Here is a 16,696-nt window from a genome sequence, read left to right as displayed (position 1 = left end):
CCTGTACATGTAACCTTGAGCCTAAAAGTTTTAAAAAAGTGATATACAAACATTATATATACACACACACACATATATATAATACACACTCACATATACCGTTTCCTTAGTGTCTTCTGTAGCACTAAATGCTTTATAAGCATAATTTCATTTGCATAGCTTTTCAAGGCATTATTTTTTTCTACAAATAAGGAAAACAAGGCTAAAATTTTACATCATTTGTCTAAGGTCACATAACTAGTCAGCATCAACACTGAGTCCTAAACCAAGACCTATTCACTTATACTGAACCATCAGAGCAACTAGGAGGAAAGTGAAGCTCTCAGAGAGACAAAAGTTAGAGGTGGAGAAACTAGCAGTCTCCACGAGGGTAGAGTTCTGGAACTTCTGTTACAGAGATCGCCCCCAGAGCTGGCCTGAGTCCAGAACCAGCATCCCGTTCTGGACTTGATGGAACCTAAATACTCAAATGACCATACCAACCATAATTCCCATTCTTAGCTTCCCATAAGATTCCCTCTTCCTCCTAGTCACATACTGCATTAATCTGAGTGTGTTCCAGTTTTTCACAAGCCAAAAAGTAAACACTTCAGACATTCATGACTCACTGTAAGAAGAATGGCTATGAGGATATTTCAAAGCAATCAGATTTAAAAAAAAAATTAGAAGAGATTAATTAGTTAAAAGCAATAAACTAATAGCTAATTGTCCTTATTCATTCAATTAAGGCAGTTCCCTCAAGACCTATACTAGGAAGAGTGCCAAACACAAAATAAGCACTCAGTGAGTAATTACTCATCAATTAACCCGGGAATTGTCAGAACCAGAGAAATGGACTAAATGACAAAGTTAATTTTGAATAACATGAATTTAAAATTATGTGAGAAGAAGAAACGTACTTTATTTCAAATTGGCATGTTTAAATAATGTACTTTAAAAATCATCTGGAGACATGAAATCATAAATAGGAAGTCCTGCTGTACTCAAAGATCATACACACATACACACACACACACACACACACACACACACACACACACACACACACACACATAAAAAGACAATATTTATTTAAACCACAAACAAGCTCTTCATTTCTGAGAATATTTTTCTTCAACAATTGTACAGTTACTTTAAAAAAAATGCTTTATAATTTCACAAGAGATTCAGTTTTTCAAGTTTCTACAAAAGTGTTTATAACAGCCCTCATCTGTGTTTAATAATCATGATGTTTAATCAGTTGCCCCTGATTCTATACAAGTATGACCACAGTATGAAGACTGGTTTGTTCACCCAACTCAACGTTACGCATTTCTAAGAGATGCACCCTTAGGAAAACAGTTGGTTTGCTGGTGAGATGGTAATTAAGAAAAAGACTAATTATCCTGATTTTGAGAAATTACAAGTTACCTATGTTGGGCACATGCTTAGTAGAAATTTCCATGTAAAGTATACATTTCTTCTAGGGCTTTGGTTGATAGGACTGGTTAGAGAAAACACAATTATTTTTACTACACATGCAGGAAGAGGTCACCAGCCCCTCCATTTTTAGAATATTTAAATATAACTACCTTAATATTATGAATATCTAACAGTGTTTTTTTCTCAATATGCTCCTTAAACAGATTAATGTTCTTACACATAACCTCACCTATGCAGATTAAACTTGAATAAAGACTGAGCAAAAACATGTATTTTATCAAATCCTTCATACACCTTAAGTACATACATATGAAACATTTAAACTTTAAAACTTTATAACTTACTTTTCTCGAGAAGCTAGAACATAGCACAAACAAAAATCAGCCTCCCTAGGTTGTCAAACCATTCTTTATATGGGCATTATATATAGTCTTTTGATTTTTTTTTTCAGATTTTAGAATATTTGCATCATACTTACCAGTCAAACATCCAAAATCTGATCATCTGAAACCCTCAATACTCAAATAAACATTTCCTTTGAGCATCATGTATTGGCATTCAAAAAGTTTTGGATTTTGGAGCATTTCAGATTTTCAGATTTAAGATGCTCACTTGTAATTTCAACAAAAGACTTGAACAACAACAAAAAAAACATGTAATATTGACTAAATGTCCAATTTGTGATTTGCCAACTACCTAAAAATAAAGGGCTAAATAATTATTTAGATTATATTTCAGCTTAACTTTCTCAATATTGAGAAAGATTATTTACCCTATCCTTTAGTCATTCTTTAACAAACAGATTAAAAAGTACAATTACTTCTACTAAATTAAATATCTTACCTGCTACCCTCATGTTTGGTTTTTCAGTCTATGGTGCTTTTCATTAAATATGCTCCTAAAAAATCAAAACAAAAAGCAAATATCAATAGCTCTAGAATAAACATTCCTCCTTAGATTGAGATTGAAATGGGGTATACAAACTAATAAATTTTATGACATTGCTAAGTATTATGCCAACATTGGCACATTAAAAAAAAAAAAAATCTCATCACTGGGCCTGTCTCCTTCCACTGGACCATAAAGACCTCAAGAGGAGGGTCTGTGTCTTATTCTGCTGTGTCCTCAGTTCTCTAGCTAAATGACCAAAGAGTAAAGTCTGCTATCAAGCTTGTGAATAGAAGAGAATGCCTTCTTATTCTCAGTGATTATGCATCTGTAAGAAACTTTTGATTCTTAGCTCAAAATCTTCAGTTTGCAGATGAAGTCCAAAGAGGTTAAGCTGCTTATGTAGTTGTGGAACAAATTATTTGTTGAAACGGGGAAAGAATTTAGGTCAGCTGGCTCACTCCAATAAATAATGCCACTTCACATTTGATATGACATAATTCAAGTGTCACTATCATAAGCATTTACAGAAAGGGCTTCCAATTTCAATACTAGGAACCTCTTCATGTTTTTCGATTCAAGTTTGTAAAATAATATGTTGAGAAGTACACAATTACAATTTTTAAATATCCCAGCAATTATCATGATTGACAGAGTAATATGAATACATCAAATAGATAAACTGTTCTTTGATATTATCATAGTATCAACAAGAAACAGGTGCTGGAAAAAATCTGTATGTACATGAGTATTTCCCTCCTAAGAAATAACTCAAGAGAGGTAACATTTTTAAAAGAAAATGAAAAAATAAATAAGTTCAATAAGAAAGCCACATTCAAATTTAGCTGGAGAGCTTCCACATGACTGTGGAATGGAATTCAAAAGGAAATTTTGATGGATGAATCACATTTACCAGCAGTACATAGTTCTCTGTTTTAGATTATATTTTGATACCTATGTTTCAATATTGTTGCCTGACCTAGTAATTCACAGAATGTGTCAAGAAAATACTAATAACAGCACATCCCTGAAGGACACTGAAAAGAAGTGAGACATGCAGTTTTCTTATTCATTGGACTAGGCAGGGGGGCTGGACAGCACCCAAAACTCCAATGCTCTTAGCTAGCTCTCTTTCTTCTGCACAATATACCCTAAAGAAAAAATGACACTGAGTTGTGCGTTATCGATTTATTTTCCTTTGTTAATTATCTGAACGCCTTCCACGTAATAGAAAAAGTCAATGTTATATATCTATTTCAACTAACTACTTAGCCACAGGCTAGGAAAAGACTAAAAGGAAACAAGATACTGAAGTATCCACAAACCATCACATAAAAGCAGAAAAAAACCTCGGCTTTTTAAATGAAAACCCCAACTGGTTATACATCCTCTTTCTGGCTTCTGGCAAAATTGAACTCAGCTTTCACAACACATACATACCTTTCCTGCCAGCTAACATTCCAAAATAATTTCACTCTTATCTGAGTGTGACCTAGGAAAATTTCTTTGCAAGTGTGAAAGCAGTTATGACCAGGTACTTGATGTTCTATTTCATTGTAGCCTGCTGAGGCCACACCTTATAGTGACTGCTGATATACCTGCCACCTGTTTGTACCTCCCAACAAGTCTGTTTCTGAACTCATCCCTAATACAACAATATAAGCTATTACGACTGTCTAGCTGAATACAACTGTTTTCCATTAAAATTTCTCAAAGAATTCACATTTAGTAAAATCTCTAAATTAAAATCTCATCAAATTAAATCTCAGCCATAACATGCCTTAATTAATTTGCTTAAGAAGCAAATTAATAATTCAAGAATCTAGATCAGCATAGGAATACTGAATATATTTGGGAGCAAATCAAGGAGCATCTATGTATGATGATAATGTGCTAATTCTAAATCATTCCTATTTGTCTTCTAAGAAGGGGTATTTAAAAACAAATAAAATATTTACATATAATCTTATGGCGGGAGAAGCAAAAACTTAATGGAAACTTCAGGCTGAAAACCATCAATGATTAACCAAAGATCAAACAGGTCCAAAGAAAATGACCACAATAGCAAAGGGAGAAAAAGGCCTTTGTTAGAAATTCAGAACTCTAAATCTAGAGGCAACAGGTGAAAGAGCTTATACATTTTTTTGTGTCCATTAAAAGGTACAAATACAGAAATCAGAGCCACTTACCGAAACCAGAAAATGGGTCATAGAAGGATACTTTTAGGATGGAAAAAAAAAAAGAAACAAACTCAACTTAGATAGGCCATTTATACATTTGCTCCAAAATGTGTTACATAGGCCAAAACTTGCTTTTGTGTTTTCGATAAATATGCCACTGAATCAAATCTGGCTGCTAATATGTAAGGTTCACAATCACCTGAGATTCAACAGCAAGCACACCCACCACGATGTCACTGAGCAATGAAACACTAAGCTGGAAAGAGCGCCTGAACTAGGGCCTCAGATGAACGTACTAAACTTCTTTACATGGTTTACAATTTAAGTATTCCCTTTGGCCCAACTATCTACTCTGATTTAATTTAGTGAAGTTTTGTTACTCAGTAGAAATCAAGCTACTATGTGAATAAGGAGTCATTGTTCTAGGATCAATTACCTTCACGAACAACAGAGTAAAATCAAAGGTCAAGTGATACTTCCATTCTCTCCTTGAGAAATAGACTAAATCACATAAACCGCAAAAACATCATCCCATATTGATAAAACCATCATAAAAAAACTATTTACCAGGAGGGGGGTGTCTTGCCAGTTAACATAAACTAAGTAAGAATACATAACATGTGTCAGTGCAATTCACACACATCTTTATTTTATGTAATCTTTCCACCAGCCCTCTAGGTGCAGGGGTTATTAAAACAGCATCATAGACGAGGTCAGGGGATTTCTCTAGGGTCACATGGAAGGTAAGTAAGAAGCTCACACTATAAACAAATCTACTTCCTTTTCTCTCCAGCTGTTCACTGACACACTCTAATATGAGAGGCTTGTTGACAAAATGTCAAGCCAATCAAATTGGCTTTTGCAAATTGCTTTGAGAATTGCTGCAACCTACCCACTCCAGCAATTTAACAGTATGTAAAAATGACTAAGCTTGGGTATTAGAATCCCTCCTCAAAATAGAAATGATACAAGAAAATGAAGCATACAAATACACCCTTTGATGTACATACTTAATATTAACAAACAACACTTAATTAAACCAGAGGAAAATACTACAAGTTATCCTTTACAAATAGAGAAACTATTATTCAATTCAATCCAACTTCAACTCAACACTGGACAAATGACAATTTTAACTGAACCAACTTAGAAACTTCCCATGATTCTAATAATCATGGGACCTGGGATTTCTCAAGAGGTCTAAACATAAACATCAAAGTGCAAACAGACAGACATAAAGTACATTTAGGTCTTGTGATGGTTAACTTCATGTGTCAACTAGACTGGGCCACAGGATGCCCATACATTTAGTTTAATTTTAGTTCAGTTCTGGGTATATCTGTCAGGGTGCTTCTGGATGAGATAAACATTTGAATCCATATACTGAGTAAAGCAGACTGCCCTCTCCTCTGTGGGTGGGCCTCATCCAATCCACTGGAGACCTGAATAAAATAAGAAAAACTGATTAAGGGAGAAATCACCTTCTTTGCCTATCTTCAAACTGAGAAAATGCCTTCAGACTTAGACCAGACTACACCATTTGTTCTCCTGGACTGTCAGAGCTTGCCAACTATAGATCTTGGACATCTCAGCATTCATAACCTCATGAGCCAATCCCTTATAACATATATGCATATACATACACACACACAAACACGCACATATAAATCATACACCTGTATATAAAACTATCTCCACGTCATTATTATAAGGAATATATGTCTATATATCTAGAGCTATATCTATATGTATACACACACACACACACACACACATATATATATATATATATAATTGGCTCTGTTTTTTTACAGAACTCAGACTAATACAGATCCCCTCAAGAACAGAATGTAAAAAATTAAATTTTTATCCCCAGAGCATTTAAAGTAAAAAAGAAAAATGAGGTAATACTGAAATCAAAAGAATGCTACAATTAGAAGAGTCATTAGGGTAAGTTACTCTGATGTTACACTTACAAACAAAAGTATGGTATTTTTTTTTTTTTTTTTTTTTTTTTTGAGTCGGAGTTTCGCTCTTGTTACCCAGGTTGGAGTGCAATGGCGCGATCTCGGCTCACCGCAACCTCCGCCTCCTGGGTTCAGGCAATTCTCCTGCCTCAGCCTCCTGAGTAGCTGGGATTACAGGCACGCGCCACCATGCCCAGCTAATTTTTTTTGTATTTTTAGTAGAGACGGGGTTTCACCATTTTGACCAGGATGGTCTCGATCTCTTGACCTCGTGATCCACCCGCCTCGGCCTCCCAAAGTGCTGGGATTACAGGCGTGAGCCACCGCGCCCGGCAAGTATGGTATTTTTTAAAAAAAACTGTTTGCTATAAATAGCTACTTTTATGTGAGTAAAATAGGGCAAATGTCGGCAAACATTTTCTGTAAAAGGGCCAGATGGTAAATATTTTTAGGCTTTGTGGACCACACAATTTCTGTTGCAATTACTCCACTCTGCAGTTGTAGCTAGAAAGCAACCATAGACAACATGTGAATCAATTTGTCTAATTATATTCTAATAAAGCTTTCTTTATAGACATTGAAATTTAAATTTCATAAAACATTATGTGTCACAAAATTCTTTTTTTTATTCAGCCCACTTAAAAATATGAAAAATCAATTTTGGATTGTGGGCCATATAGGCCTATGGGTTGAGCTTTGCCAACCCCTAATAAAGAGGAATAAAAATATAAAATTTAAAAATAAAGGAATAAACATCTTTCCCAATCAGGCCCTAATTGTACAACTCTTTTTGCTGGGCTACGTGCAGGACATACAACTTCCACATGGCTTCCATAGATCCTCTTAGAAGTCCTACTATAGAAGTAGGACAGATGAAATAACCATAATTTCTGTGCTCCATACATGTTCATCAAACATTTTCATAATCTACTCTCCATGGAAAGAAGCATAATTCCACGAGAAACAACAGAGTGGATCCTCTGTAAAAGGAAGAAAAAAGTCCTTCCCTTCCTGTAGATGAAGCTATCCATCTATAGCAAAGGTAGAAATAAATTTAGACACCGTTATGTTTCCAAACCAATCCCACGAAATGTAAAGAAATTGATAAAAATTAATCTCACTATATTACACTTCAGTAACTATAAAATTATGTTCTTGGGAAAAAAACTGACATTACTATTTCCTTTATGTGGGTGTTTATATGGGATTATTTTGGGGATAAGCTTTAAAAAGAGGTAAATGTGCATCTAATGCTTAACAAACATCTAAAATTCTGAATATTTAGCTTTAAAAAAACTTCTCTTTAATAACAAGTTATTACTCCTGCACATACAGGCTGCTGTCAAGTACACTGCCTCCCCTGAATGCAACTATACACACATCTTTGCAAAGCTGGCTAGGTTTTTGAAATAACAAAACGGAAACGAGTAAGACGACTGCATTCATTTGAGAATACATTAACATTTAAAAACTCAGGAGAAAAACTGAGCCACTATCATTGTGTTAGAAATATTGTGAATTTAACAGAATTTAACAGTTTTTAACATTAAAGCTTAAAAGAAAAATCCAATTACTAACTTAAGAAAGTATTTAATACTAGCAGGATACCAAATCCTAGAAGACACGCTCTTTTAAAAGAAACTACCATTCTTTCACAAATATTTTCACACACATTTTTAAAGAATCAAGCTAAACTTACATTTTGAAAAGGGAAAAAAAGGAACAAAAACAAAAACAAAAATGGGGTGTGGGAAAAGGTGATCCATATGAATTCTATAACACTAATAACCAATTTTTCAAAAGATCACCAATGATATGATGTAAATGGATCCACTCCTTCTGCAAAGTTGTCCACTAAAAGATGAGACTGCAAAGCAATAGACCAGAAACTTATAAGTGAACCAATAAGTGTTTTATAATAAAGTGTTTTATAAAGTGTTCTATTGAAAATCTTGGGAAGAAAAGAATATAGATGATCTATGCCTGGATTTTTGACAGTTACCTGAATCAACATCATCTGGCTTTTCTTATTTTCTTAAGTAGCATCATATTGATATTACATTTAAAAGAGGACTAACATCTAAATGTGGCTAAGAAACAGAAATAGATGAAGAAGTATACTATGGAAAAGCACAAATGAGCCAGAAAGTGTTTTTAACATTCCCCTAGAAAGTTAACCAATGCTACATATGAAGCCAATCGGGATTACACCAGGTAAGTTTAGCTTTCCTCCACAATTCACCATAAACTGCTCTACCTTGCTTTTCATTTGGCTTTCCTGATAGTAAATGAGAAAAACACTTCAGAAAACTTCTATCAACAGCAATTTAGATAAAATTCCATTCTTCTAAGAATGAAATTGGTAAAATATAATACCTGTTTGGACCTCCACTTAAAAACAGGTCAGCAAAAGTACTCAGTTAAATCACGAAAGTGCCCCATCCAGGCCAACTTTTACCCAAAGACTTAGTATAGGGAGAGGCAGCCAAGCCTGACAGACCACACACACTACATCCTGAGAACATAAGTATTCCAACATGATTCATCTCAACATTAAGAATTTCACAGTACAACCCCTTCAATCAATGTGAATTAGCTAAAGTGATCTAGAGTTATTATTTCCTCTTTAGAAATCTGGTATTTAGTGGATTAACAAGTATTTAACCATGTTTTCCCAAAACACTTTAAGGACTTAAAAACTAAATGTATTTCTTCTGCTCCTCTATACCCAAATATAACATGGCTAGGCAAATTTTCCTAACAAAGTTATTTTGTTTTCCAAGATACTACTGAAGGAAGCACGTTAAGCAAGTGGAGCTGTTCTTCACTGAATTCTCATTGATGGGGAAAGATTTGTTCTAACATACATACTAGATATACCCTCATTGAGTATCCAATATGCCACTACAGCATTTCTCTTTGAGTTGGCAGCCAGAGTTCAGGTTTACACTGACACAGATTTGGTGTTTACCCCAAATATTGCCACTGCATCCTACCACTGCTCAGTACAAGCTGTTACGTGGCTGGTGTATATGTGTATAATCAGCTAGTTGGCATTAATGAGGGCTGTGGACTCTCTAACAGGAAAGTGGCAATAAAAAAAGTAGAAATCAAATGATTATGTCACACATTACCATTTCAGTGGACCTTAACTACAAAACAAATCACTAAAGTACAAGGAGGATAGAAATGAGACTTCTGAACTGAGCCAGCAACATCTAAATGACTGGAAATAAGTAGGATGAAATTAATATGGGGTCACACTGTAGTCTATTATACCCCACATACACCTAAGCTGCACTTTAAAACAAAGTCATCAGTACAATCTTCAATACAAATAGATGTCAACCTAGGACACCTTACATAAACTCTTCATTGCAATCAAATAATTCACATAATAAAAAATCTGAAGAACTGTTGCTTCATAATTTTTTAAAATCTCATATCCACTATGCCTCATAATAACCTGTTAAGATAATAAGAGGGGCCTCTGGTTGTCAGGCACTTAATACTCTATTTTATTTAAAGTGTACATTGCTTCCCTCATTTTAACTAAACTCAGGATGAGGCTTACAACCACATTTTTATTTCTTAGTATTGAAACCACCATTGCAAAACTATAACTGAGATGGTAAAAAGGATCTGGCCTAACCAACTCCGTCTTGTTTCTAACCTGCAAGTTGTCCTTGTTCATTCCTGCGCATAGGCTAAACTAACTTTGGGAGGAACTTAGTTTATAGTTTAAAACAAAGACAGTAACACACCTTTCCCAAAACAATATGGGGTGTAACAGACTCCAGTTTGGCCCCATATTAATTTCATCTAGTCCCCTTCTTTCCTGGGGACTAGACTCCCTTTGTAGGCTAACAAATTAGCCACAAGATTAGAAATTAGGGTTTAGGAGTCATACAGCTGAAAGCTACCAGATTCTGACCCTTACAAACTATGGCATCACAGATTCAATGAAACATCGCATGTTCTTTGAACCTCTTATTACAGGGTCACCCATAGTATGCACACCAGAATTACTAGTATTTTTTAAAACGCAAACTCCTGAGCCAACAGCAAACCTGGAGAAACAGAATCCCTAGGAATGGGATTAAAACTCTTGCATGTTTAACAAGCTCCCCAGATGACTGTCATTCGCGCTCAGATCTGAGCTTCAGATCTACAGCACACCAATCCAAACACACAAGGAAGCCTACAAGGGTCAAGGAAGGCTACAGGGGTTCGGGGGAGGGGGGCGGTGGTGGTATGGCAGATCTAAACAAAAAAAAAAAAAACCAAAAAAATTCAAAAGTAAAATTCATATGACAAGATTTTTCATTCTTTCTTGAACAATGAATTGAAATCAACCTGCCTCCAGAACAGGTCTTCAGTTTCAGTGGGCAATGAATCTTGAGAAATGTGGTAAAGCATAAGTAATAACTCCTGTTTGCAGTAGTTAAACTTGAGTACTAGACTTAAAATTACTCAAATGTTTTCTTGCAGTTTTTATATGCCAAAGCAGAATTTTGCTTAAAAAGTTACAATCCATTTGAAGAAATGAAATAGTGATTGGATTTCTGTAACCCAAGCATAAACGTGCCCAAAACTGAAAACAGGACAGAACTCTACAAAATGACATTCGGTTTGGCCTGCTGAGTTCTATAATTGTTTAAACAGTTGTAATCTAAACTACCTTAATCCTACAGTACGCCATCCAGGGAGAGATGGATAGATGAATGAATGGATGGACAGAAAGAAATAGCTATTCTTGGAAACAATGACAACAATTAAACACATTTGAACTATTAGAGGTTGAACATAAATGGAGTAATGAAGTGTCCTGCTTGTAAACTACTAAAATGAGATTAGAGAAAGGTACACGGTTACATACACTAGAACTGCTATCTTCATCTCATGTGACTATTTTACATTATACAAGAAGTTACAGGTTTCTGTTCTAAATGTTGAAGAATTCCCTTAGGTATCCACTCTACTTATGGTGTTTTTAAAGAGCACCAGGATAGACATAATTCCATCACTCACACTCTCTAAGTGAAGAAATGGAGAAACAGAATAGTTCCAATGCCCAATGGCCCTGGCTGAAATGCAGTATTGGCACACTATTTGTATCACAAAAACTGAATGCGAATTAGCATTGCTAAAGTAAATTAAAATGGAAAACAGGCCTGAGGAATCCCTGAGCAGACAAAACCAGTTAGGCCTCATAAGTGGCCTCAACCTTACTTGATTTGCAAATACAAGCGAAACTTGAAGTTACTTCTTATAAATGCCTATGCTACAGAAAAACAGAACTTAAGCTCAACGAGTCAGAAACATCCAACAAACTTCAATTACACATCTAGGGACCTTCCAACAGGACAGACGAAATAAAACAACTGTATAACTGTAGCCAATCAAATATTTTCTTTGCTTTACATCTATGACCCACCTATCAAAGCCTCCCTCCTGCATTCCCCCTGATGGAGCTCCCAGATCACTTCTGGTTTGGAGCTGCTCAATTCATGAATTGTTGTTTGTTCAAATAAACTCTGAAGTTTATCATGACTTTTTTTAACAGCAACCACCTGCAAAAAACAGACAGTAAGATGCTTCTGTGTAAAATTTTATGAAAATGTATTAGTCCGTCTTTGCACTGCTATAAAGAAATGCCTGAGATTGGGTAATTTATAAAGGAAAGAAGTTTAACTGTCTCACAGTTCCACATGGGTTGGGAGGTCTCAGGAAACTTACAATCATGTCCTAGGAAACTTACAATCATGGTGGAAGGGGAACCAAACACCTTTTTCACAAGGCAGCAGAAGAGAAAACAGCGAGAGCGCAGGAAAAACTGCCATTTATAAAACTATCAGATCATGTAAGAAAACTCACTATCACGAGAACAAGGGGGAAGCTGTCCCCAAGATGCAATCACTTCTTTCCCTTCACGAGGATTACAATTTAAGATTTGGGTGGGGACGCAGAGCCAAATCACGCCATGTATCAACTGAACCAACTTAAAAATCCATTTTTATTGACTTTGTGTCATTCAAAACTCATTTAATAATCAATTAACTGCAGATAATGAATCGTATGTGTTAGGTAGCAAATCTGATACCATAACACTACCTTAGCAAGCCTTGTAGAGATTATGATGAAAGTCAATTTAGAGATGTTCACATAACTTTCTCAACAGCACATAAAAACTCAATAAATAAACGAAATGTGGTACGTATCAATGGAATGATATATATGTAATGGTGTATATGAATGGAATGTACAATGGAATATTACTCATCCATAAACAGCAATGAAGTACTGATACCTGCTACTGATTTAGAGGATAAACCTATAAAACATGCTAAGTGAAAGAAGCCAGAAACAAAACAACACATATTGTATTATTCAATGTTTATGAAAATCCAGAGTGGATAAATTCATAGGGACAGAAAGCAGATCAGTGACTGCCGGGGATTGGCAGGGAGAAGGGAATGAGCAACAACTGCTTACTAAATAGTATGAGGTTTCCTTTTGGGGTGATGAAAATGTTTTAGAAAGGTGACAGTTACCTAACATTGTGAATGTGCTAATAAATGCCACAATTTAAAATGAAAACTTTGGCCAGGCATAGGGGCTCGCACCTGTAATTCCAGAGCTTTGGGAGGCTGAGGTGGATGGATTTGCTTGAGGGTAGATTTGGCCAGCCTGTGCAACATAGCAAGATCCCATCTTAAAAAAATTAAAAATTAAAAAATTAGTCATGTGTGGTGGCACATACCTCTAATCCTAGCTACTCCACAGGCTAAGGTGGCAGGATTACTTGGGCCCAGAAGTTCAAGGCTGCAGTGAATTATGATCGCACCACTGTACTCCAGTCTGCAGAACAGAGGGGGACCCTGTCTCTGTAAATAATCCAAAAATAAAATGAAAAATTCTGTATAGGAATTTAATTTAAAATAGAAAATTGGAAAAAAAAACTCACTGAAGTGAAGCTAGAAAAATCATGAATAGCAGATTTTAAAAATTAGATTGGAAATAAGGGAAATATAAGAATAGCTTCAATCAGAGTAGGCCAATTAAGAAGAAAATGGAGGGTACATTGGAGAGACTCAGAGGTATCAGAACACTTAATTTCTTCCTGAGAGGAAGTCAGCTGATTGTATTTCAAAGAATTGTATTAAAAGAAAGTACAAAACCTTCAAAGAATTGTATTAAAAGAAAGTACAAAACCTTTTAAAGCTTCAAGATTTTGCGAAATTACCTGGTTCAGTCTCCTCAATTAGATTAATAAAGTACTGCATGATATTAACTAATCTGGTCAATGCCATTACTTGAAATAACCAAATATAGAACCAAAGTTTAAAATCCTGATCTTTTGATCCCAAGAACAGAGATGCTTCTGGACTAAATTCAAGACAAAGTTTTGCTATTGTACCAAAGTCTCACAAAAATCTATCTAGCTCAGAGCTAAGATAAAAATCTTTTGCTGTTTGGGTCTCCCACCTTTCACCTTTAAGAAATGGGTATAAAAATTTTTTTTAAAAAAGAAACCTCCCTGCCTTGGAGAAAATAAACTAGCTTTTTGAGTGCCCAGGCTGTCTTATTCATAGTATTCATGACATCTATAATTACTGACACATGGGTAGGCACTCCAATATTTTTAAGAGTATAAAAATTTTTGAAAATTGACATGAATCATTTAAAACCTAAAATATAAAGTGAAAAATAAAAGTCTTATGATACCCCCACAGGGAACATTACTTTCTGCCATTCCATAGCCTCTTAGCCTTTGACTCCCTTTTCCAATTTCTTTTTTCTTTTTAATGCATCTTCATAAATTATGAAATATTAGTTGGCAATGCTTAAGGCAGCAATCCATATTAAAACTTTGTAATTGTAATAAGACATCCATTAAGTTTATTTTTAAAGTCACTTTAACCCAGCAGTGTTGCCTTATTTTGACTCCTTTTTGAAACAGAAGCCCCTTACAATGAGGATTTTGAGAAACCTGTCCTGTGTCCTGCTTACAAAGTTCCCACTGGTAATTAACTCAGAGAGGTCCTCCGGTTAAGAATCGCTGGACTGAACTCCTTTTATTGGCTCTAAGTCTTATTTCTTCCTATGAAGAAACGCTAGTCTTTAATGAGCTGAGAAAACATTACAAGAAATCTGTGAAACAAAACTCCTAACACCTGCATAAAACTGAAACCTTGTGACTTAATTGGTAAACAGCCACGAAACGCAAGAGACTAAGAGCAGCCCCTAGAAAGAGGTACAGGTCAATGAAGTGAACAAAACCAGATGCTAATTTGCTGATTCTGCCAATTTTTTGTTAAATGGCTTTCAGTAAGCGATTAACTTTTATCTTTTAAATTCAGTGGCGATCTCCTGGTACTAAGATACTGTATGACTAACAGTAACGCTTCCCAAAATTTAGAAAATGTAACTGCAAATTGGCCACAAGTTCAAGAGGTCTGAGCCTCCGCTGTCAGCATCGACATTTACTCTCTGGGAGTTCATATTTTCATGTGTAAAACTGGGAAAGATAAGAGACATATTCACTGAGCTGTTGTAAGAATAAATGAGCACATGAAAGCATTCGGCAGCGCCTAGTACAAAGTAAGCAATCTAGTATTATTTACGTCATTGTATCCATATATATGGAGATACGCACACACACGCACGCACACACAGACACACACACTCACTCTCTCTCTCTCTCTCTTAAACTTTATTTGTTGATACGGAGTCTCGCTCTGTCGACCAAGCTGAGGTGCAATGGCGCAATCTCGGCTGATTGCAACCTCCACCTCCTGGGTTCAAGCGATTCTCCCGCCTCAGCCTCCCGAGTAGCTCGGTTTACAGGCGTCTGCCACCACACCTGGCTAATTTTTGTATTTTTAAGTAGAACCAGAATTTCACCATGTTTGCCAAAAGAAACAAAGGAAACGTCCTATCAATTAGATAGCAGTTCTGTATTACACGCAGTATTTTTTCTTTTAAAAAAAAAAAAAAAAGGTAAGAGGATGATGGAAACAGCTCCCCCCACAAATAAAACAGCTGGGGAGCTCAATCTCAAACTGCCAATCCGTCACTCACGTATTCAGATCTAGGGGCACTAACCATCATCCGTGGGCCTCAGCTGTGAGGACAGGAGCAGACAAATGGGAAGAAAAAGAAAAGACACCGAACACCAAAGGACTGGATAGGCTGTAAAAAACCAAAAGTACCTCTAGTGCAGGAGACACTAAAACTTTACAAGTGAGTCAAAACGGCCCCCTATGGAGTTGAAATGCAACACCCAACTCCGTCCCCGCATCTCAGAGCCCTCAGCCTACCCGCTGCCGGGCGCGAGCCACTGCCTACGTGAGGAAGGCGCGCCCCAGGTGTCCGCCCCAGGCCAGGACGCCGAGAGCCAGCGCCAGGTGCAGACGCCGCCCCGTCTCCGAGGAGCCCAGGGATGCCCTCGCCCGAGCAGCCGCCGGGACCCCAGTCCCTCCGATACCCTCCCCACCAGCCGGACACGCCATGACTACGCGGCTGGGCCCCGGGGCCCGCCCCCAGCCGGCGACCACGGAGTGCACGGAGGCTGAGGACGAAGGTGGGCGTCCGGGTCCCCCGGCCTCCTACATCCCTCCTCGAATCCGAGCCCCGGCTCCGTCCGCCTCCCAGCCGTCTCACCGGCCTCCCGCCCGCCTCTCCGCTGCGCGCGACTGCCTTCCGGCCTCCCGCGCTCAGTCCTGCCGGAGGCCGACGGGAACCACCGCCGCCTCCAGCTCGCGCCTCCGCTTCCTCCCAGGGTCCTCCGGCTTCCCCTCACCCCTGCGAGTGGCCAGGAGAAAGCCAGCTCGCCGCTGGGCCTCCTCCCACGCTTCCCCCGCCGGGACCAATGAGCCCCCGCCGCCTGGGAGCCGCGCCCGCCCCCTGGCGGTGGAGGACCGAGCAGGCGCCTGGGCCGGCCGGAGGGAAGGGCGGGAGAGCGGAGGGAGGGGTCTGCGGTCCCGCCCGCCGCCCCTCGCTCGGCGCTGCGCAATCTGAACTTGCCACGTGGGAGCTGCCGCAGCGGCGGCCCTACGCAGGGTGTCACCACGGGAGGGAGAAAGATGTGTTACCGTCTCCTCCCCACCATTCACACGCACAAAATCCCAGCCTCAAGGCCGGAACATTTTAAATGACCCACCCATCCTAGAGATTCACCAGCTAGGTCATCTTAGATAGATATCCTGAGATAGCTGAGATGGTCAGATCAACCAA

General features: G+C 37.7%; 1 protein-coding gene across 7 annotated transcripts in view; it reads right to left on the bottom strand.

The window, feature by feature from the left end:
* FAM3C (FAM3 metabolism regulating signaling molecule C) overlaps window positions 1-16,418 on the bottom strand; it is a 48,210-nt gene extending 31,792 nt beyond the window's left edge. Inside the window, exons 1-2 of one of the 7 annotated variants that reach the window (XM_032276164.1) lie at window positions 16,124-16,418; window positions 2,266-2,320 (exon numbers count right to left, since the gene is read on the bottom strand). In XM_032276164.1, coding sequence (XP_032132055.1) covers window positions 2,266-2,278 — 13 coding nt within the window. In that variant the 5' untranslated portion in view covers window positions 2,279-2,320; window positions 16,124-16,418. Of the gene's footprint in view, window positions 1-2,265; window positions 2,324-11,894; window positions 12,031-13,220; window positions 13,345-15,541; window positions 15,580-16,123 lie in introns of those variants that run through there. The other 6 variants (XM_032276169.1, XM_032276167.1, XM_032276170.1 and 3 more) reach the window with 6 other exon arrangements.
* Window positions 16,419-16,696: the final 278 nt, after the last annotated feature.

The sequence above is a fragment of the Sapajus apella genome, unplaced genomic scaffold (assembly GCF_009761245.1).
Source record: "Sapajus apella isolate SASKATOON/1434 unplaced genomic scaffold, GSC_monkey_1.0 scaffold7, whole genome shotgun sequence".
Taxonomy (NCBI): domain Eukaryota; kingdom Metazoa; phylum Chordata; class Mammalia; order Primates; family Cebidae; genus Sapajus; species Sapajus apella.
The sequence above is the reverse complement of the archived record's forward strand: the minus strand, read 5'-3'. Positions and strand labels throughout refer to the sequence as shown.